This window comes from Amblyraja radiata, chromosome 25, assembly GCF_010909765.2.
Source record: "Amblyraja radiata isolate CabotCenter1 chromosome 25, sAmbRad1.1.pri, whole genome shotgun sequence".
NCBI lineage: Eukaryota > Metazoa > Chordata > Chondrichthyes > Rajiformes > Rajidae > Amblyraja > Amblyraja radiata.
This window is the reverse complement of record NC_045980.1, coordinates 32,308,537-32,332,081: the sequence shown is the minus strand read 5'-3', so window position 1 is coordinate 32,332,081 and position 23,545 is coordinate 32,308,537. Positions and strand designations below refer to the sequence as shown.

Below are 23,545 nucleotides of genomic sequence, written 5' to 3'. Positions count from 1 at the left end.
TCTTAGTTTAAGAGGCACAGCGCAGAAGCAGTCCCTCCGGCCCACGGAGTCCGCGCCGACCAGCGATCGCCCGTAACCTACTCACTCGGGGACATATTTACCGAAGCCAATTGGCCAACAAACCTACACGTCTTTGGGATTTGGGAAGTAACCGGAGCACCCGGTGAAAGCCCACACGGTCACATGGGACAAGGTGCAAACTCCGTAGAGACAGCACCCGTAGCCAGGATAGAACCCGGGTCTCTGGCGCTGTGAGGCAGCAACTCTACCGCTGAGGCACCATACCGTTCCTATTACATTACCACAACTTGTAGACCACAACTTCTAATTCGGGACGTGCTGCTTATAGACACCGTACCGATAAAACAAACAAGCAACCCGTCTGCAACGTACAGATCTCTGTAAGGCACAACTTCATAGCGAACCACTCCCTTTATTGATAGCAAACATTGCAAATTACTTCCATATACATTAAGCATCCTGTCTAAGGTATGGCTTCCTTTGACACCGATGACCTTTAATGCTCAGCGTGTGTGTGCGCGATGTGTTTACCAAGAGATCTGGTTGAATTATCGTGGCAATAGACCAGCCCACACTATTTGAATGGTCGGAAGGCAGATGTATGTCTTGGCCTGCATGCTTCTCACCTTCAGAAATGTTTGCTTCTAATCGGAATGAGTCAGGAGCAAAGGAACTGGGAAGGAGTTGGAATCACTGAAGAGTCTGAGAATTTCTCTGGCATCTTTGGGAGGCAGAGAAATAGATCATGATTTGCGGGCAGGCAGGCAGAGATTGAATTGGAATACTGTGGCATTAGGATTAATCGCCGTTAAACTCTACCCACTTTCATTTTAACATAATCTCTTGAAAGAAATATATATTGTCAGGAATTCAACACATTAATGGCCAATAATTCCACTTCTAGCTCAGCGGCAGAGTTGCCACCTCACAGCGCCAGGGACCTGGGTTCAATTCTAACTATCGATGCTCTCTGTACGGAGTTTGCACGTTCTCCCCATGACCCAAGTGGGTTTTCTCCGAGTGCTCCGGTTTCCTCCCAAACTCCAAAGATGTACAGGTTTGCGGATTAATTGGCTTGTGTAAATTGTCTCTAGTGTGTAAGTTTGAACTAGTGTCAGGGTGATATCGCTGGTCGGCGCAGACTCAGTGGGCCAAAGGGCCTGTTTCATGCTGTATCTCACAACTAAACTAACCACTATTTATCTACCATTTCAGCTCTTACAAAATACTTAATAGACTCGCCATATCAACCATACTAAAACCCGCCTCCGTCTCTTAAGCCTAACCTTTCCCAAGTGCTCATTTACTCTGGTGAAAGTCAACTGCAAACAGCCTCAAATATCCTGACGTTTTAATTGCTCTTTGCATAGAACAACCTTGCATTTTTTACACTTCATCACTGGGTTCCTTGGTGAAATGGTATACTGTGATGGTTTCATCATGAACTGCTTTGATCTTTTCCAAGTTCATATGGCCATTTGGAGTAATGCCCCTGTCCCACTTAGGAAACCTGAACAGAAACCTCTGGAGACTTTGCGCCCCACCCAAGGTTTCCGTGCAGTTCCCGGAGGTTGCAGGTGGTTGCCGGAGGTTGCAGGTAGTGGAAGCAGGTAGGGAGACTGACAAAAACCTCCGGGAACCGCACAGAAACCTTGGGTGGGGCGCAAAGTCTCCAGAGGTTACCGGAAGTGGCGGCGCTGTGAAAACGGCTGCGGCTCGCCTGCAGTCTGTCTGTTTTTACTTTTTTGTGTTGTTTTTTTTGTCTTGTTCAGTTAAACTTTTGGTTATTAGGTTGTGTTATGTGTGTGGGGGGGGGGGGGGGGGGGTGAAACAGGGCTTCTGTCTCTCCCTTCGGGGGAATGCGACTTTCTTGTCGTATCCCCCTTCTCTTCCCCCGCCTGCGCTGAGGCCTAATGGCGGAGCTGGCGGCCTCCAACCTGCGACCGACCTCGAGGATCCGGAGGTAGAGCCAGCCAGGACTTACCAACGCGAGGCTGGCCGTCTTCGAGCTGCGGCGGCGTTCGGGCAGCGGCTCTACTCGGCGCTCCGGTGAGGGTGGACGACGCGGGGCTGAGACACTCCTGTGAGGACGGCCCGGCTCCCAGCTGGAAGGCGCTCCCGTGGGGGCAGCCCGGTGCGGGGCTGAGACGCTTCCGTGGGGGCAGCCCGGTGCGGGGCTGGAAGGCGCACCCGTGTGGGCGGCCCGGCTCCCGGCTGGAAGGCGCACCCGTGTGGGCGGCCCGGCTCCCGGCTGGAAGGCGCTCCCGTGTGGGCGGCCCGGCTCCCGGCTGGAAGGCGCTCCCGTGGGGGCAGCCCGGTTGCGGGGCTGAGACGCTCCCGTGTGGGCGGCCCGGCTCCCGGCTGGAAGGCGCTCCCGTGTGGGCGGCCCGGTGCGGGGCTGAGACGCTCCCGTGTGGGCGGCCCGGTGCGGGGCAGAGACGGTGCTCCGGCGGCTGAGGCGGCGTTCTGGCGGCAGCGACCTGAATCCGGGGCTCGGCCGCGGGCCAGTGGACGACATCGTTGGGAGCTCGCAGGTCACAAGCTGGTGCCTGTTTTCTGGAGCTCCAGCGGCAACAGCTGCGTCTGCTGGACTGGAGGGCAGCAGCTTCGACCACCCCCGGGCCGCGGAGCTTGAACCGCGGGACTGACTTACCATCGCCCGGTGGGGTATCGTCACAGCGCAGAGGGAGAAGAGGAGGGAAGAGACAGCAACCCTAAGACTTTTGCCTCCATCACAGTGAGGAGGTGCTTGGTGAACTCACTGTGGTGGATGTTAATTTGTGTTTATTGTGTGTTGTTTATTATTACATGTATGGCTGCAGGCAACGACATTTCGTTCAGACCGAAAGGTCTGAATGACAAATAAAGGATTCAATTCAGGTTTCCTAAGTGGGACAGGGCCATTAATTGCCAGATCTCCATATATCTTCATTCTCCCACTGATTGATTCAGATTGACTCTGGAGATATGGCGTGGAAACAGGTCCCAGAGACAGAGCAGCAGAATTAAGCCATTCGGCCCATCGAGTCTACTCCGACCATCCACTCTGCCTCTCTTCTGCCTTAAACCGTTTATCGTGGACAGTACAACTGCACTCCACTAGCCCCTGAGAATTTCAACGGATGCCCTGCTTGTTAAATCTATACTTCCACGGCTGGTTGGATGGATGCAAGCTTCAATCCACCAGGCCCCGGACAACATGGCGATCAACAATGGGGGAGGTCCTCATGATCTGAGACTCTTGTGGCAATATTCTTAGTGCTTTTGGAGAAATCTGTCAGGAAATGCTCACATTCTGGCTGCTGACTGTTCACAATAAAAGCATCCCGTGACATTGGCGTAATTTCCTTTCATTGCTTTGTTGGATATACGTTGAAATATTGCCAAACCTTTTGTTTTGTAACACTCACACAAAGAAAACAGCAGAGACATAGAAACATAGAAACATAGAAAATTGGTGCAGGAGTAGGCCGTTCAGCCCTTCGAGCCTGCACCGCCATTCAATATGATCACGGCTGATCATCCAACTCAGTATCCTGTACCTGCCTTCTCTCCATACCCCCTGATCCCTTTAGCCACAAGGGCCACATCTAACTCCCTCTTAAATATAGCCAATTAACTGGCCTCAACTACATTCTGTGGCAGAGAATTCCCGAGATTCACCACTCTCTGTGTAAAAAAAATATTTCTCATCTCAGTCCTAAAAGATTTCCCCCTTATCCTTAAACTGTGATCCCTTGTTCTGGACTTCCCCCAACATCGGGAACAATCTTCCTGCATCTAGCCTGTCCAACCCCTTAAGAATTTTGTAAGTTTCTATAAGATCCCCCCTCAATCTTCTAAATTCTAGCGAGTACAAGCCGAGTCTATCCAGTCTTTCTTCATATGAAAGTCCTGACATCCCAGGAATCAGTCTGGTGAACCTTCTCTGTACTCCCTGATTTATATTCTGGTGCTAATATTCTGGTACATAGTCCTTGGAGCACAGGGGGTGAGAGGGGTGGTCTTATAGAGGTGTATAAGATAGTGAAGGGGATAGATAGGACAAAGGCACAGTTTGTAGGAAGGAACTACAGATGCTGGTTTACACCAAAGACAAACACAAGATGCTGGAGTAACTCAGCGGGACGAATGGCCATGTGCTGGCGCGAAGGGCCGAATGGCCTACTCCTGCACCTATTGTCCATTGAACTGCAGATGCTGGTTTACACCGAGGATAGACGCAAAATGTTGGAGTAACTCAGAGGGACAGGCAGCATCCCTGGAGAAAAGGAATGGGTGACGTTTTGGGTCAAGACTGAAACGTCACCCATTCTGTCTATCCAGGGATGCTGCCTGACCCGCTGAGTTATTCCACCATTTTGTGTCTATTGTTTTTTAAGGATAATCTCCAGTTTCATCTTAAAGGTTGGCAAGAGGGTCATGGTTTCCAGCCAACAAGGCAGTGTTTAGGTATGCGTGATTACAAGGCCTTTATCACTCTAATAAGTTCATAAGTCCATGGGAACAGAATTAGAACATTCGCCCCCTTTCAATCATGGACGATCCATCCTTCCCTCTCGACTCCATCCTCTTGCCTTTTCCCTGTAACATTTGACACCCTTTGGAGTGGCACGGTGGCGTAACGATCGAATTGCTGCCTCACAGCGCCGGGGACCCGGGTTCGACCCTGACCACCGGTGCTCTCTGAGCGGAGTTTGCACGTTCTCCCCCTGACCGCTTGAATTTTTTCCGAGTGCTCCGGCTTCCTCCCACACTCCAAAGACGTGCAGGTTTAGAGGTTAATTGGCTTCTGTAAATTGTAAATGGTCCCTAGTTTGTAGGATAGTGAAGTGAAGTAAACCCTTACTAATCAAGAATCTGTCGATCTCCGCTTTAAAAATACCCAACGACTAAAATACCCATCTATGGCAGAGAATTCTACAGATTCACCACCCTCTGGCTAAATAAATTCCTCCTCATCTCCTTTGTAAAGGTACGTCTGAGGCTGTGCCCTCTGGTCCGAGACTCTACCACTAGTGGACACATCTCACGATATCTCTGTGAATGAAGCTGGAATGAAAGTACACCAAGATTAGAAATTGTAGTATCTTCTCACCAAAGTAGAAATATCCGCCCTCATCCTTGGGCTGGAAGAACTTCCCACGAGCCTGCGCATGGACATCCCCTCCCTTTTCAACCAGCAGCTCCACGTAATGCTTGCAACGCCGCTCGATGGCAATGTGCAGTGCGGTCTGGCCTGAGGCAAGAGAGAAAAGATAGACAAATTGTTTTCCATAATTTAGAACAAGTTTCATAGCAGCACGGTGGCACAGCGGGTAGAGCCGCTGCCTCACAGCGCCAGAGACCCGGGCTCGATCCTGACTACGGGTCCTTGTCTCTACGGAGTTTTTGTACGTTCTACCTGTGACCTGCGTGGGTTTTCTCCGGGTGCCCCGGCTTCCTCCCACACGCCAAAGACGTACGGGTTTGTAGATTAATTGGCTGCGGTAAAATAGTAAATCGTCCTTAGGTGTGTTGGATAGTGTTAGTGTAATCGGGTGATCGACGTACTGGTCGGCACGGACTCAGTGGGCCGAAGGGCCTGTTTACGCGCCGTATCTCTAAGGACTAAAGTAAATTTGTTGACTGCTGTAAAAAATTCAACTATGTAAATAACACGAACTTACATAGTTGGCCAATAAATTTAACTTCAAGAGATTCCGTCAAAACTATGGCCCATGAGATGAATGCTAAGCCACGGTCCTGTTTTGGAGAGGAGTACGGAAATGGAGGCCATTATCCCATCCAATATATACCCCTTAATCCTACAAAACCATGACCAGCAGAAAGAACGAACGCTCAGGCCAACACCACCACCTGCAGGTTCCCCTCCACGCTGTACTCCACCCTGACTTGGAAATACAGTAAACCCTCATTATAACGGACCGTAGCGGGGGGAAAGCAGTCCGTTATTGCCGATCTTCCGCTATAACCGAGTTAGGAATTACTATGTGGAGGAAGGAACTGCGGATACTGGTTTATACCAAAGTTATAAGTGGAAGAAACAAACAGTTGCAGTCGCTGGTTAATACACACAAGGACACAAAGTGCTGGAGCAACTCAGCGGGTCAGGTAGCATCTCTGGAGATCATGGGTTGGTGACGTATCTTCAGACTCTCAATGGACAATAGACAATAGGTGCAGGAGTAGGCCATTCGGCCCTTCAACCCAGCACCGCCATTCAATGCGATCATGGCTGATCATCCACAATCCCCGTTCCTGCCCTCTCCCCATATCCCCTGACTCCGCTATCTTTAAGAGCCCTATCTAGCTCTCTCTTGAAAGTATCCAGAGAACCGGCCTCCACCTGAGAATTCCACAGACTCACCACTCTCTGTGCGAAAAAGTTTTTCCTCATCTCCGTTCTAAATGGCTTACCCCTTATTATTAAACTGTGACCCCTGGTTCTGGACTCCTCCAACATCGGGAACATGTTTCCTGCCTCTAGCGTGTCCAAACCTTTAATAATCTTATATGCTTCAATAAGATCCCCTCTCATCCTTCTCGGTCTGGAACTGGGCCTGGAATCCCGGTGAGTTGACAGCCCCGGCCTTGTGGCAGCCGGGGGGAGAGGCGAGGATCGTCGGAGTCGATGGTCGCGGCCCGCGGGCGGCAGGAGTGCTGGGAAGTGGTGGCGGTGGTTCGGCGGCCCAGCCTGGCAGTGAAGGTCAGAAGGTATGTCCACTATAACCGACATCCATCATAAAGAGCTCCATGAAAAGGACGGCTTATTGTACATACTCATTCCTTCATTGTCAACATATTCATAAGTTCATAAATGATCGGAGCAGAATGAGGCCATTCGGCCCATCAAGTCTACTCCGCCATTCAATCATGGCTGATCTATCTCTCCCTTTAACCCCATTCTCCTGCCTTCTCCCCGTAACCCCTGACACCCGCACTAATCAAGAATCAATCAATCTTGGCCTTAATAATATGCATTGACCTGGCCTCCGCAGCCTTCTGTGGCAATAAATTCCACAGATTCACCACCCTCTGACCAAAGGAATTCCTCCCCATCTTCCTAAAGGGACGTCTTTTAATTCTGAGGCTCAGACCACTGGTCTTAGACTCTCCCACTAGTGGAAACATCCTCTCCACATCCACTCTATCCAGCTCCCAACCCAATAACATTGTGGGATTATCTTCATCAGACTGAAGTGGGTCGAGAAAGGGGCTCGAGTTTCCGTCTGAAGAACAATTATGGATTCCCAAGGGCAATAAATGCTGGGACTGCAAGAAACGACACAAAGAAAGGAATACATTTTAAAAATGCTCTTCTTTTCCAGCTCCTTCGGTTCCTAGCCCTGCTCCGTCCTCTGCTCCCCCACCCAACGCCGCTCATCGCCAGATGCCACAGATGTCTGATAGCTCTCATTACTGCAAAGAGAGAAAAGCCGCAAGAAATTGCAGGGTTTTCGTTGGCGGCGCCCCACCCCTGACCCTACTCACTGTCAAAACACAGAGCACAACGTTTTACATGGTGAGCCCTCTGAAGTGGGTGCCATAGGAGAGATGCTGTCAATGAACAAGTCTTTGGTTATTCAGGAAGGGACTGAGACCTGGTGTTGATCAATAGCAGCAGAAGCCCTGGTGTACGTCTCGAATCAGACTCGGGCTCGGACCAGCCTAACACTGGCCTTCTGTTCCAGATGTGCAGCAGGGAGGGGCAATGCAGGGACATTCTTGCCTTTTTGGCTCCCTCCACCCTTCCACACAGAGTTTACACTGCGTGAGTGTTCCACATCAATGGAATTATAAATAACTCAGTCCCAAGTTGCTTGAAAATCCCAACTTAATGACCTAATTTTTTGGCTATCGCAGAAAGCATTTTAATAGGTAAACAGAGGTGGGGAGGAAAACTGAAATTATCAACATAAATAGAAAGAATGCAACTCACATTTTGCCACAGAGAGAAAAAAATTGACAGAAAGGGCGGCACGGTGGCGCAGCAGTAGAGCTACTGCCTCACAGCGCCAGAGACCCGCGTTCGATCCTGACCACGGGTCTGTACGGAGTTTGCCCGTTTCCCCGTGACCTGCGTGGGTTTTCTCCGAGATCTTCGGTTTCCTCCCACACTCCAAAACCGTACTGGTTTGTAGGTTAAAGATTGAGGGGGGGGGGATCTTATAGAAACTTACAAAATTCTTAAGGGGTTGGACAGGCTAGATGCAGGAAGATTGTTCCCGATGTTGGGGAAGTCCAGAACAAGGCGTCACAGTTTAAGGATAAGAGGGAAAGGTCTTTTAGGACCGAGATGAGAAAATCATTTTTTACCACGAGATTGGTGAATCTGTGGAATTCTCTGCCACAGAAGGTAGTTGAGGCCAGTTCATTGGCTATATTTAAGAGGGAGCTATATGTGGCCCTTGTGGCTAAAGGGATCAGGGGGTATGGAGAGAAGGCAGGGATGGGATACTGAGTTGGAAGATCAGCCATGATCATATTGAATGGCGGTGCAGGCTCGAAGGGCCGACTGGCCTACTCCTGCACCTATTTTCTATGTTTCTATGTTAATTGAGTTGCTATAAGTGTAAATTGTCCCTAGTGTGCGTAGGATAGTGTTAGTGTGCGGGGATCGCTGGGCGGTGCGGACTCGATGGGCCGAAGGGCCTGTATCCACACTGTATCACTAAACATAAATCTGCCTTATATATTTCTGAATGGGGATCAATTACCATCAGGAAATTACCTGGTATTCCCTTGTGATCTATGGTCACTTTTTTTTTACATTTGTGTCTCTGATTTACAATGGATATAGTTGCATGGGGTTGGAAATTTTGCAGCGGCTGCAACATTTGTACATTCTCCATGGGTGAACCACAGCATGAGAAAACTCATGATTTCAATTTGCAATCTCTGATGATTTCCACTGATCGATTGAAAGATGCGGCATGGACCCAGCCCCTTCGGCCCATCGAGTCCATGCCGACCACCGATCACCCGTTCACACTAATTATCTTTGATCCCACTTTCGCATCCACTCCCTGCACACTGTGGGCAATTTTACAAAGGGCCAATTAACCTGCAAAGCCGCACATATTTGAGGTTAATTGGCTTCGATAAAACTTGTCCCTGGCGTGTAGGATAGTGTTGGTGTGCGGGGATCGATGGTCGGCGCGGACTCGGTGGGCCGAAGGGCCTGATTCCACGCTGTGTCTCTAAACTAAACTAAATTAAGAGTTGGTAGACAAAATTGCTGGAGAAACTCGGCGGGTGAGGCATCATCTATGGAGCGAAGGAATAGGTGACGTTTCGGGTCGAGACCCTTTTTCAGTTTGAAGAAGGGTCTCGACCCAAAACGTCACCTATTCCTTCGCTCCATAGATGCTGCCTCACCCGCTGAGTTTCTCCAGCATTTTTGTCTACCTTCGATTTTTCCAGCATCCTGCAGTTCCTTCTTAAACAAACTAAGAGTTGAGTTACAAGAGACGTCAACAATGGCTGCCTTCTCACCTCTGTAGTACACATCCCGGAACGGTACATTGATGAACTCGGGGAGGTTCCCTGTCTTTTCTGCTATTTCCAGCAACAACGGTATGGTGTTGTTCCTCCCGTGGGTTAGGTTCAACAGCGCCTTGGGTAAGCAAGTCTTCCCTGTTGATGGTTCTAGGAATGGTAAAGAAAGAAAGAATTGTCAGTCTGCATTGAATTACTACGCTTGGGCAACAGCAGTAGAGTTGCTGCCTTACACAGCCAGAGACCCGGGTTCGATCCCGACTATGGATGCTGCCTGCACTGTCTGTAATACGGCAACCAGAATTGCATACAATGCACCAAATGCGGCTTTCATAGGGTGAGGCACTCAGTGTAAGATTTAGGACTTCAGGTACAAAATATTCATTGTACAGGATTTGCAGTTTTGTCGTTGCTACACTACTGAAAGTATGTGGTAGTTATAGAGAGTGTGCTGAAGAGATTCTACAGTGGCGCAGCGGTAGAGTTGCTGCCTTACAGCGCCAGAGACCCAGGTTCGATCCTGACTACGGCTGCTTGTCTGTACGGAGTTGGTATGTCTTCCCCTTGACCTGTGTGGGTTTTTTCCAGGTGCTCCAGTTTCCTCCCACACTCCAGAGACGAACAGGTTTGTAGGCTAATTGGCTTGGTAACATTGTAAATTGTCTCTAGTGTGTGTAGGATAATGCCAGTGTGCGGGGATCGCTGGTCGGCATGGACTTGTTGGGCTGAAGGGCCTGTTTCCACACTGTATCTCTAAAACTAAGAACTAAAACACACTACGAGCCGTTAAATTGCCACCCCATAATCTGACCACTGTGGCTTCCTTTTGTAAACTACTTTAACAACCATTGGAACGTCAGTGAAACATTGGTTTTGGGCGCCAACATTCCTTGTGGTTTCCAAATTTTGACATTGCCACCAAGGACTTATCCATCAGCGATCCAGAACTGTAATTCTGTATTTAAGAACTGACAATACATGTATTTATTTTAGGCAATGTACAAACAAGCTTTGTCTATAATAAGAACCAATGTCAGAGCGTAAATTGGAGGAACAGCTCCGCATATTCCGCTTGGGCAGCTTACACCCCAGCGGTATGAACATTGACTTCTCCGACTTCAAATAGCCCTTGCTTTCCCTCTCTCTCCATCCCCTCCCCCTTCCCAGTTCTCCCACCAGTCTCACTGTCTCCGACTAGATTCAATCTCTGTCCCGCCCTCTCCCCTGACATCAGTCTGAAGAAAGGTCTCGACCCGAAACGTCACCCATTCCTTCTCTCCAGAGATGCTGCCTCTCCCGCTGAGTTACTCCGGCATTTTGTGTCTGAAATAAAACGTTGTGCTTTTATTGAACCAAGATGGGAGTTAATAATTATGCCTGGGATTGAGAGTGGCTAGAAAATAGTCAGAGAGTCGTACAGCACGGAAACAGGCCCTTCGGCCCAACTTGTTCATGCTAACCAAGATGCCCCATCTAAGCTCAATCCATTTATCTGTCCTTGGCCCATATCCTTCTAGGCCTTTAGTCTAGTTTTAGTTTAGTAAAAGAGATAAGAGCACAGGTACAGGCCCTTCAGCCCACCAGCTCACCACCGACCAACGATCACCTCGTACACTAACACTATCCTACACACTAGGGACAATTTACAATTCTTACTGAAGTCAATTAACCTACAAGTGTGGGAGGAAACCAGAGCACCCGGGGAAATCCCACACGGTCACTGGGAGAACGTACGGACGCCGTACAGACAGCACCCGTAGTCAGGATCGGAAATAAATCTCTGGCGCTGTGAAGATGCAACTCTACAACTATGCCACTGTGCTTTCTTGTCCATGTACCTGTTGTAGTACACGCCTCAACTACCTCCTCCGGCAGCTCGTTCCATGCACCCACCACACTCTAGGTGAAAAAGTTGCCCCCTCGGGCTCCTATTAAATCTTTCTCCTCTCACCTTAAAATAGAAGCTCTGGCATGCTGCAACATATATTTAGCAAACCTGGCCAACGTAATGATATTTAATATATTTTCGATATTCTTATGTGTCCTACAGATTGAATGGCCTTGTGTTCAAAGGATTCTACAATGCTGCCTGCTGTCGATTCTTAGCCAACGTGCTCTCCCAGTGACTATTCTGCACTTGTGCTAACTATACGGTGGATTAAGGTTACCCAATAATTGCCATTTTGTATGGCATAGACTTTGCTGGCAAGACCAACACTTACTGCCCATCCATAATTACTCTTCAGAAGATGATGAGGCTCCACCCTTGAAGCAAACCACCACAATCTAAGTTGAATGAATGAATCCAATTTTATTGTCAAGTGTGACAAGTCCCAGTGAAACTCTTTGTTTGCCGACCCAAGGTATGCGAATAGTGGCCACGTAAAGGGCGCAGATAAAGACACTAAATATCCCGTGGCATGACCTCCTCTGTTCTCCCCCCGTCAATAGACAATAGATAATACACAATACACAATACACCATTCGGCCCTTCGAACCAGCACCGCCATTCAATGTGATCATGGCTGATCATCCCCAATCAGTACCCCGTTCCTGCCTTCTCCCCATATCCCCTGACTCCGCTATCTTTAAGAGCCCTATCTAGCTTTCTCTTGAAAGCATCCAGAGAGCCGGCCTCCACCGCCCTCTGAGGCAGAGAATTCCACAAACTGACAACTCTCTGTGAGAAAATGTGTTTCCTCGTCTCTGTTCTAAATGGCTTACCCCTTATTCTTAAACTGTGGCCCCTGGTTCTGGACTCCCCCAACATCGGGAACATGTTTCCTGCACCTCGCTCCAGGTCCACCTTTGTTCCCCCCCCCCTCCTCTCCCTCTCCCCCTCCCTCCCATGCTGTCAACATGCAAGTCATGTTAACTCTCCTTCCCATTCCCACACAGATTATCTGTCCTCACCCTCCTCCATTGCTTCTGAGAGGCCACACGCAAATAGCTTACACAACAATGGTACGGACATTGAATTTTCCCATATCAGGTAACCTACATACCCCTGCTGTTTAGGTGTGGGAAGGAACTGCAGATGCTGGTTTTATCCCAAAGATAGACACAAAATGCTGGAGTAACTCAGTGGGTCTCTGGAGAGAAGGAATGGGTGACGTTTCGGGACGAGATCCTTCTTCTTGCACTCTGCATCAACATGACAAAGATGCTCTGCCAAGCTCACCCTGCCGCTTCATTCATATACCAAATAAGGCAACATAACATTATCCAAACAGACTGAGTACATAGCTAATGTCATTTATTTAATATACACCCACTGCTCTAAACACAGTCTACAGTAATAGGATAGAGCAAATGGTCTTAAATTGAATTGATAAGCAAATGCTAAATGTAACTGGTGTGGTTTCAGAATGTCCCTGGCAACTGGAATCGCTCTTTATCCTCTTTACCACAACGGAACCCAGGGGGAGATTTGTATCCTCATCAACTGAGCATTAATCATCATTCATTGTTCATTATTATTCATTATGAACATGGAATTCTCCAATTGTAGGTTGGATGTAGGGAGGGAGGGAAGGAAGGAAGGAGGGAAGGAAGGAAGGAAGGAAGGAAGGAAGGAAGGAAGGAAGGAAGGAAGGAAGGAAGGGAGGAGGGAGGGAGGGAGGGGGGGGAGGGAGGGGGAGGGGAAGGAGGGGGGGGGGGGAGGGGGGAGGGAAGGAAGGAAGGAAGGAAGGAAGGAAGGAAGGAAGGAAGGAAGGAAGGGAGGGAGGGAGGGAGGGAGGGAGGGAGGGAGGGAGGGAGGGAAGCAAGGGAAGGAAGGAAGGAAGGAAGGAAGGAAGGAAGGAAGGAAGGAAGGAAGGAAGGGAGGGAGGGAGGGAGGGAGGCAGGGAGGAAGGGAGGGAGGGAGGGAGGGAGGAAGGGAGGAAGGAAGGAAGGAAGGAAGGAAGGAAGGAAGGAAGGAAGGAAGGAAGGAAGGAAGGAAGGAAGGAAGGGAAGGGAAGGAAGGAAGGAAGGAAGGAAGGAAGGAAGGAAGGAAGGAAGGAAGGAAGGAAGGAAGGAAGGAAGGAAGGAAGGATAAAGATAGACCTGACCCTCAAACAACAACATTCCCCCTCCCCTTTCTCCCCCAAGAACTCCCCCTTTTTTAACCCCTCGTTTGGGCCAAAACCCTTGGGTTTCGTCCCGAAACGTTGTCTATTTCCTTCGCTCCATAGATGCTGCTGCACCCGCTGAGTTTCTCCAGCACTTTTGTCTACCAGCATCTGTAGTCTCTTTGTTTCTAACACCAGGATGAGTACCATCTCCATGCTCTGACATCGAGAACAGTCTCACAGTGATTATACGTTTGCTGCCGTATTTGGGTTTTCACTTCACCTCGAAATTCCTCGTCTACCAGACGCTTCTTCTGACTCAGGAGGAAGACGAGCAGCCCGTCGAGCCCGGCCACTGACCCCTGAGACACGATGTCGAACAGAAGCGCCCGGTTAAACACCTTCAGCACTGGCGGCGGCTCTGGAGCGGGGGCCTTCACCTTCGGGCTGTTCTTACTGGAATGAAACACAAAAAGGCATGAAGTCGGGACGAAAGGCATGGAGGGGAGATGACTCCTCTGCGTCTCTCTCTGAGAATTACAGAGCCCAACGCTGTTACCAAGCCCTCCCTCCCCCACCCAAGTCACCCTACTCGGATCACGCTCGTGTCCCTTCATTATCACCTCCTCCACAACCAACAACGGACCATTGTGGGCTCCTTGGCCACTGGTGCCGGCTCTAATTTGCTCTGTGTACCTTTTCACGCCTCTAGTTTCCCTCTCCCCTGACTCTCAGACTGAAGAAGGGTCTCGATCCGAAACGTGACCCATTCCTTCTATCCTGTCCCGCTGAGTTACTCCGGCTCTTTGAGTCTATCTGGTGTCAACCAGCATCTCCAGTTCCTACCTACACAAAGTCTCCCTGTCTGGATGACAATGATGAAAGATTAAAGTGTAAAACTGATGTATCAATTTACTCTCTGAGTATTTCTCAAAAGGAGTTAAAATATTATGTCAAATTATGTAAAACATGTAAAATATTATTAAAATATTATATATTAAACGTTTCCCGTTTTAGTGGCAAGGTTCTATGCACGTATAAAATTAATTAGACTTAATTTATTTAGTTTAGTTTAGAGATATAGCGTGGAACCAGGCCCTTCGGCCCATCGAGCCCACGCCGACCATTGTTCACCCGTACACTAGTTCTACGCTATCCCATGCCACACACTAGGAGCAATTTATACAAGCCTATAAACCTACAAACCAGCACGACTTTGGAATGTGGGAGGAAACCGGAGCACCCGGAGAAAACCCACATGGTCACAGGGAGAACGTGCAAACTCCATACACACAGCGCCCGAATTCAGGATCGAACCTGGATCTCTAATGCTGGGAGGCAGCAGCTCTACCGCTGTGCCACCCTGCTGCCCCAAATTCAATGTTTAGTTGCCATATTTGCCCATTTATTACCAAACCTGAAACAATAAAAACAAAACAATAAAATCATGAAATAGTCCATTATTAATCGAACAACTAGAGTTTGAAATGAAAAAAAGAAACTGATTCAGGTAACGGGCCTAAAGCTTACAGAAAGATGGATGTATTTTAAAAACAAAGAACGATATTCTTCTAAAAATAAACCTCCAAAACCCCAGCAACATCCATGCCAGTGAAATTAGCGGATGCCCTTTGGTATCCCATGGGAGTATGGTCAGAGCAAGTGTAATACCTTTCCTCAACCAAGTTCACACTCAGGGCGGCACGGTGGCACAGCGGTAGAGTAAAACCCCTGTCCCACGGTACGAGTTCATTCCAAGAGTTCTCCCGAGTTTGCCCCGATTCAAACTCGGAGATTTACGGTAATGGCCGCTCATCGATACTCGGGGCTCTCGTGGACATTTTTCATCGTGTTGAAAAATCTTCACCAGTCTTCCCGTGCTTACCTGCCGTTAGCGAGTCTTCCCGAGCACCTGCCGTTAGCGTAACGAGCCGCTAAGAGACGTCCCCGAGCTCCGACGTACCCGCTACGTCTTTCTCCGTGCTTACCACGAGTTTGATTTTTTTTAAACTCAGGAGAGCACTTGGAATGAACTCGTACCGTGGGACAGGGCTATTACTGCCTTACAGCACCAGAGACACGGGTTTGATCCTGACTACGGGCGCTGTCTGAACGGAGTTTGTACGTTGTCCCTGTGACCGCGTGGGTTTTCTCCGGGTGCTCCGGTTTCCTCCCACGCTCCAAAGACGTACAGGTTTGTAGGTTAATTGGCTTTGGTAAGATTGTAAATTGTCCCTAGTGTGTAGGATAGCGCTAGTGTACGGGGTGATGGCTGGTCGACGAGGGCTCGGTGGGCCGAAGGGCCTGTTGCCGCGCTGTATCTCTGAAGTCTAGAGTCTAGGCTTGACTACATTGGAAAGGAAGCGCAAGACTTGCATAACTCTCAGGTTTCGGTGCAGGTCATGTCCCACACAGTGTGTGGTTGGAATCGGGAATGCACAGGAATCCCACAGATGCGGTGGTGCCAGTTCCATTGTGAACTTTAGGAAGTGATTAGTTAAACGCACGGTGAAGAAAATTCTGCAATAATTCTAAGCATTCCACCAATTAAGTCTGTGCCTTCAAAGGAGCTCAAAACTCGATTTCCCTCCCTACACCAGTCTTTGTACCTTTCTCCAATTTTAGTTAACAAATGTGCCCCAACTCAGGTGTGCACCCATTCCTCCCATTATCCTCCCCCCCCCCCCCTTTCCCCTTCCACCTTTGCATCTTACACCTCTTCCATTTTTATCTTACACCCTTTTGCCTCCTTTTCACCTCTAGCCCTTGTCCACCCATCTGCCAATCCAGTCCCCCTTCACCTGTATCCACCTATCACTTGCCCAGCTTTGTCCCATCCCCCACCTCTTTTCCAGCTTTCCCTACCCAGCTACAATCAGTCTGAAGAAGGGTCCCAACCTGAAACATCGCCTATCCATGTCATAGAAACATAGATAATAAGTGCAGGAGTTGGCCATTCGGACCTTCAAGCCAGCACCGCCATTCAATATCATCATGACTGATCATCAAAAATCAGTACCCCGTTCCTGCTTTCTCCCCATATCCCTTGATTCCGTTAGCCCTAAGACCTGTACCACTTGAAAACATCCAGTGAATTGACCTCCACTGCCTTCTGTGGCAGAGAATTCCACAGATTCACAACTCTCTGGGTGAAAATGTTTTTCCATATCTCAGTCTTTCAGACATGCTGCCTGACCCGTTGAGTTATGCCAACATTTTATGGCTTTTTCCTTTTCCTTTCTCTATTCTTTTTAAACCTTAAACGCCCACCACTCTAACCAAACCTTTGCAGTCTTCTCTTTATACTACTTGGTGTCAAATGTTGATTTAAAATAACTGCGTTAAAACGCCTTGGGGCGTTACCTGGAGCATTATATAAAGTTGTTCCTGGTTATTGCTGTAAAATAGTTCTGGAAAAGTTCAACATAAAGGTGACCACTTTAACTTCAAAAGGAAATAATAAGAATAATGGGCCTGTCCCACTTAGGCGATTTTTCAGGCGACTGCCAGCGACTGTCAGAGTGGAACACACACACATCGCTTCCTTCACCAGCCTGTTATGCAGGCGGGGAACAGGGCAAGCGAGGGGAGCGCTATCTGAGTGAAATTCACAGGGTGCAAAGCCAATGTGATACAGACACACACCGCGATGAACATGAAGGTTGGCGCTGTAATTAAGACGATGAAAGCACAGTGTACGGTAAGTCCTTTAAAAGAGGGGGGGGAAGAAGGAGTGGAGACCACTTTTAAGCCAGAGATACACGGCAGAGCCCCAGTGAGACCACACCTGGAGTATTGTGTACAGTTTTGGTCCCCTAATTTGAGGAAGGACATTCTTGCTATTGAGGGAGTGCAGCGTAGGTTTACAAGGTTAATTCCCGGGATGGCGGGACTGTCATATGCTGAGAGAATGGAGCAGCTGGGCTTGTACACTCTGGAGTTTAGAAGGATGAGAGGGGATCTCATTGAAACATATAAGATTGTTAAGGGTTTGATAGACAATAGACAATTGGTCAGCCATGATCACATTGAATGGCGGTGCTGACCAATTGTCTATTGAAGCTCGGCGGACATTTAACATTACCGGTCGGTTATCCTTGGTTCTGAAAACTACTGCTTACGTTTTTGAGCCAATGAAATTCACCGGTCAGCACCGGCTACAACCTACGAGAACCTTCGACCTCCTGGTGACCCACCTACGGCACGAGAATTCTCCATGGCGGCTTCATTCTGGTCACCGCTTATTTTTCAACACGTTGAACAAATCGCGGCGGCCATAATGAGGCCGCGACTAGTTCCCAGAATGCGGGAACTCCTCACGACCATGAAGGCGACTCCCCGGCAACCACCCGGCAACCACCCGCGAACATGTGGCGACTGCATAATCTCCTGCAGTCGCCTAAAAAGGCGCCTAAGTGGGACAGCGCCATAAGGGCGTGGAAACAGAGGCCGCACCGACCAGCGATCCCCACACATTAACACTATCCTACACACACTAGGGACAATTTACATTTACACCAAGCCTATCAGCCTACAATACCTGTACGTCTTTGGAGTGCGGGAGGAATCCGAAGATCTCAGAGAAAACCCACGCAGGTCGCAGCGAGATCGTACGGACTCCGTACAGACGAGCACCCGTAGTCAGGATCGAACTGGCGCTGTGAGCGCTGAAGGGCAGCACCACTACCGCTGCGCCACCGTGCCGCCCGAGAATAATCTCAAGAACAGGTTTTTCAGAGATATCTTTGGAGGTTGCTTTGTAAATAATGGTTTGGAAAATGAAATCTGCCCACGAGCTGTGGTATAAAAATTAACTCGACTAGTGGTGGTATTTCAGTGAGGAGCAGGTAGAACGTAAAGATCCAAAGGAATTACGATTTTTATTATGGATGGCAGGCGGAATAATTCTAGCACCTGAAATACACTTTACTGAGAAGGAACATATTCAATGTTAACGTTTAAAAATAACTCTGAGGTGACTTGGAAGATCGGTTAGTTGAAAACTACATTTTCTACTCAGAATGAGATCATCCGGGGCTGAGAGAGACCTGAGGGGTTACACCCTGCCCTGGCTTAAAGTCCAGACACAACGCATCTTTATTCACAGTCCACGGCATTCAGCTTAAAACATAAAGGCTCTGAAGGCCCAGTGTCCAAGGGCACAGACAGCGACTTTATTACCACAAGTTCAGGGGGGGAGAAATCCCAATACGTGGAGCAGCAATAAAATACTTGACTCTGTTGGTTGTGAAGAAGGATAAATATTCATTCCTAAACCACATGTGTGTGTGAGGAACTTACTCACACATCGACTCACACATAGGCCGCATTCATCTAGCAGGGCAACTTTTTTTCTCCCCCTCTATTTTTTAAATCTAAACATGAAATTTAGAAATAAAAATGAAATGAGGAGAAGGCAGGAGAATGGGGTTGAGAGGGAAAGATAGATCAGCCGTGATCGAATGGCAGAGATGACTTGATGGGCCGAATGGCCTAATTCTGCTCCTATCACTTCAGTTCAGTTCAAAGATATAGAAACATAGAAACATTGAAAAAAAGGTGCAGGAGTAGGCCATTCGGGCCTTCGAGCCTGCACCGCCATTCAATATGATCATGGCTGATCATCCAACTCAGTATCCTGTACCTGCCTTCTCTCCATACCGCCTGATCCCTTTAGCCACAAGGGCCACATCTAACTCCCTCTTAAATATAGCCAATGAACTGGCCTCAACTACCTTCTGTGGCAGAGAATTCCACAGATTCACCACTCTCTGTGTAAAAAATGATTTCCTCATCTCGGTCCTAAAATACTTCCCTCTTATCCTTAAACTGTGACCCCTTGTTCTGGACTTCCCCAACATCGGGAACAATCTTCCTGCATCTAGCCTGTCCAACCCCCTAAGAATTTTGTAAGTTTCTATTAGATCCCCCCTCAATCTTCTAAATTCTAGCGAGTACAAGCCGAGTCTATCCAGTCTTTCTTCATAAGACAGTCCTGACATCCCAGGAATCAGTCTGGCGAACCTTCTCTGTACTCCCTCTATGGCAAGAATGTCCTTCCTCAGATTAGGAGACCAAAACTGTACGCAATACTCCAGGTGTGGTCTCACCAAGACCCCGTACAACTGCAGTAGAGCCTCCCTGCTCCTATACTCAAATCCTTTTGGTATGAATGCCAACATACCATTCGCTTTCTTCACTGCCTGCTGCACCTGCATGCCTACTTTCAATGACTGGTGTACCATGAGACCCAGGTCTCGTAGCATCTCCCCTTTTCCTAATCGGCCACAGTGCAGTGCAGAGACAGGCCCTTGGGCCCACTGGGTCTGTGCCAACCAGCGATCACCCCGAGCACCACCATAATCCTACACACACTAGGGACAAGATATGATTTTTTTGTTACCAAAGACAATTAACCTACAAACCTTGACGACTTTGGAGTGTGGGTGGAAGGAAACCGGAGCACCCGGAGGAAAACACACGCGGTGATGGGAGGGGAGAACGTGCAAACTCCGTACAGACAGCGCCGGTAGTCAGGATGGAACCCGGGTCTCTGGCGCTGTGAGGCAGCAACTCTACTGCTGTGCCCTGTCACAAGGTCACAATTAATAGGAGCAGAACTAGGCCGTTCGGCCCATCGAGTCTACTCCACCATTCAATCATGGCTGATCCATCTCTCCCTCCAAAGCCCATCCTGCTGCCTTCTGACACCCGTACTAATCAAGAATCTAACTATCTGCCATAACAATGTTATGGAGTGTTGCCCCAACCTTATGAACATATGAACATAAAATGACATTTAGTGGACATTTGTCACCACTAGTCTCTGAGCTGCAGCCTCTAAATTCACTTCTGCACGCTCATTTTACTGTGGAAAACTAAAATTATTTGTCCATTGCCAAATAATACGAAGGCTCAGGACAGCTATGATGGTTTCTCTGCCTTTCAGTCTCTCTAACACACGTGCCTGCACAATACCACAAACCTTCACGTATCTCTGCCTCATTTGCTGCAGATTTTATTTTAAATGATCGCAAGAGAGTTGAGGAAAGAACGGACGAGGATTTAGTCGGGAACAAAATCGGCTACGAAGCAGGGGAGGGATTTTTGAGGAGGGAATGTCAGGAATTCTGACGGGGCGAAGGGAAAGGGAATGCATCACAGGATTCGATTCTTTTTGGGAAGGATGCAAACTCTAAGAGTGTTCCAGAGGTGGGATGGAAAATATGTGCGTGGAAACATCCAGGGAAGATGTAATGGAACGTTACACCGGCTGGTCTGAAGAGTGCAGACTGCAGAAGGGGTTCCGACCCGAGGCGTCACCTATTCCTTTTCTCCAGGGATGCTGCCTGACCCGCCGAGTTACTCCAGCATTTTGTGTCTATTGTCGGTATAAACCAGCATCTGCAGTTCCTTCCTACACACACTGCACACTGCACACGAACTGTTCCTGTCACCTTGCTACTCATGATACTATTTTATTCACAGGCATCTAACATGGTGATCAGAAGGGCAGCACAGTGGCACAGCTGGTAGAGATGCTGCCTCACAGCGCCAGAGACCCGGGTTCCATCCTGGCCTCCTCACGTTTTGCCTGTGTGGACATCCTCACTTGTTTACCAAAGGTGCTGTTCAATTTAACTAACGGGAAGAACGATACCATACCAGCTGGAGATAGCAGAAAAGACAGGAAACCTTCCAGACATCCTTCGACAACCTTCGAGAGATATTGAAACATAGAAAATAGATGCAGGAGTAGGCCGTTCGGCCCTTCGAGCTTGCACCGCCATTCAATATGATCATCCAAAATCAGTACCCCGTTCCTGCTTTTTCCCCATATCCCCTGATTCTGTTAGCCCTAAGAGCTAAATCTAACTCTCTCTTGAAAACATCCACTGCCTTCTGTGGCAGAGAATTCCACAGATGCACAACTCACTGGGTGAAAAGGTTTTTCCTCATCTCAGTCCTAAATGTCCTACCTCTTATTTTTAAACTGTGACCCCTGGTTCTGGACTCCCCCAACATCGGGAACAGTTTGTCCTCTATCTAGCGTGTCCAATCCCATAAGAATGTAATATATGTTTCTATAAGATTCCCTCTCATCCTTCTAAATTCTAGTGAATACAAGCCCAGTCGACCCATTCTTTCATCATATGTCAGTCCCGCCATCCCGGGAATTAACCTAATGAACCTGATGAACCAGAGGACATAGGTCTAAGGTGAGGGGGGTGGAAAGATTTAATAGGAACCTGGGGGGGCAACTATTTCTCCACAAAGGGTGGTAGGTGTATGGAATGAGCTACTAGAGTAAGGTGGTTGAGGCAGGTACTATCACAAGGTTTAAGGAACATTTAGCCAGCTACATGGATAAGATAGGTTTAGAGGGATATGGGCCAAGCATAGGCAGGAAGGACTAGTGTAGATGGGGGCATGTTGGTTGGCATGGGCAAGTTGGGCCGAGGGGCCTGTTTCCAGTCTGGGTCACAGTTTAAGAATAAGGGGTAGGCCATTTGGGATTGAGATGAGGAAAATCTTCTTCACCCTAGAGAGTTGTGCATTGGTGGAATTCTCTGCCACAGAAGGTGGTGGAGACCAATTCACTGGATGTTTTCAAAAGAGAGTTAGATTTAGCTCTTAGGGCTGAAGGAATCAAGGGATATGGGGAGAAAGCAGGAACGGGGTACTGATTTTAGATGATCAGCCATGATCATATGGAATGGCGGTCGGTGTTGGCTTGAAGGGCCGAATGGCCGACTCCTGCACCTACTTTTTCTATGTCTCTATGCATCACTCCTTGACATACTCACTCTTTAGCTGGCTTCTTCTTCTTCCTCTTGTCATCGCTGCCATGCCGGTAAGATCCATAGTCAAAAAGTGAATCCATGGGGGCCTTTTTAGGGGCGGGAGCCATGCTGGGCATGGAGGAGTCGTAGATGGAAGACTCCAGCAGGTCAATGGGGTTGGGCATCCTGTTCTTGAACGCGCCTTGGAACTTGGACCTCAGGTTCGGTTTGTTGTTCTCGCCGTTGTCCCGGCCGGCGGGCCGCGGTGCTTCCCCAGCAGCACTGGCCTCGTCATTCTCAAACAGGTTCGCCAGAGAGGACAGGGGGAAGCCATCTTCATTCACGTTCTCCAGCCCACTGTGGCGCAGTCTCCCAGAGTCTTTACCTTCAGTTTCAGCCATCGCCACCTGAATGTGAGCAAATGCATTCTGTGAATTATTCATTCTCTCTCTCTCATCCATTCTCTCTCTCATTCATTCTCTCTCTCTCTCATCCATTCTCTCTCTCTCATCCATTCTCTCTCTCTTGTCCATTCTCACTCTCTCTCTCTCTCATTCATTCTCTCTCTCTCTCTCTCTCTCTCTCTCATTCATTAACACATTATCTCTCTCTCTCTCTCTCTCATCCATTCTCTCTCTCTCTCTCTCTCTCTCTCTCTCTCTCTCTCGTCATCTCTCATCTCGTCCTTTCTCATCTCTCTCTCTCCCTCTCTCTCGTTCTCTCCTCCTGCGTCTCATGTCTCTCCTCTCTCTCACACATTCATTCTCTCTCTCTCTCTCTCACACATTCATTCTCTCTCTCTCTCTCTCTATCTCTCTCTCATTCTCTCTCTCATTCTCTCTCTCTCTGCAAACAATAACAATAAACAATTAACGCGAGGGGGGGGGAGGGAGATTTAATCAGAACCATTTACGGGGTAACTTATTTTACACAAATGGTGGTAAATGCATGGAACGAGCTGCCGGATGAGGTTGTTGAGGCAGGTACTACTGCAATGTTTAAGAAACATTTAGACAGGTACATTGGATTGGATAGGACTGGATTAGAGGGAAGATAGACACAAAATGCTGGAGTAACTCAGCAGGAGAGAAGGAATGGGTGGCTTTTCGGGTCGAGACCCTTCTATAGAGGCCAAACGCAAGCAGGTGGGACTAATGTAGATGGGGGCAAGTTGGTCAGCGTGGGTCTAAT

General features: G+C 48.6%; 1 protein-coding gene across 1 annotated transcript in view; it reads right to left on the bottom strand.

Annotated features, from left to right (window-relative positions):
• Window positions 1-23,545, bottom strand: part of trpv4 (transient receptor potential cation channel subfamily V member 4) — a 61,197-nt gene that overhangs the window by 25,114 nt on the left and 12,538 nt on the right. The window contains exons 2-5 of the mRNA XM_033043776.1: window positions 22,379-22,761; window positions 13,855-14,027; window positions 9,520-9,672; window positions 5,120-5,260 (exon numbers count right to left, since the gene is read on the bottom strand). Of these exons, the coding sequence (XP_032899667.1) occupies window positions 5,120-5,260; window positions 9,520-9,672; window positions 13,855-14,027; window positions 22,379-22,755 (844 nt within the window). The 5' untranslated portion in view covers window positions 22,756-22,761. The remainder of the gene's footprint in view (window positions 1-5,119; window positions 5,261-9,519; window positions 9,673-13,854; window positions 14,028-22,378; window positions 22,762-23,545) is intronic.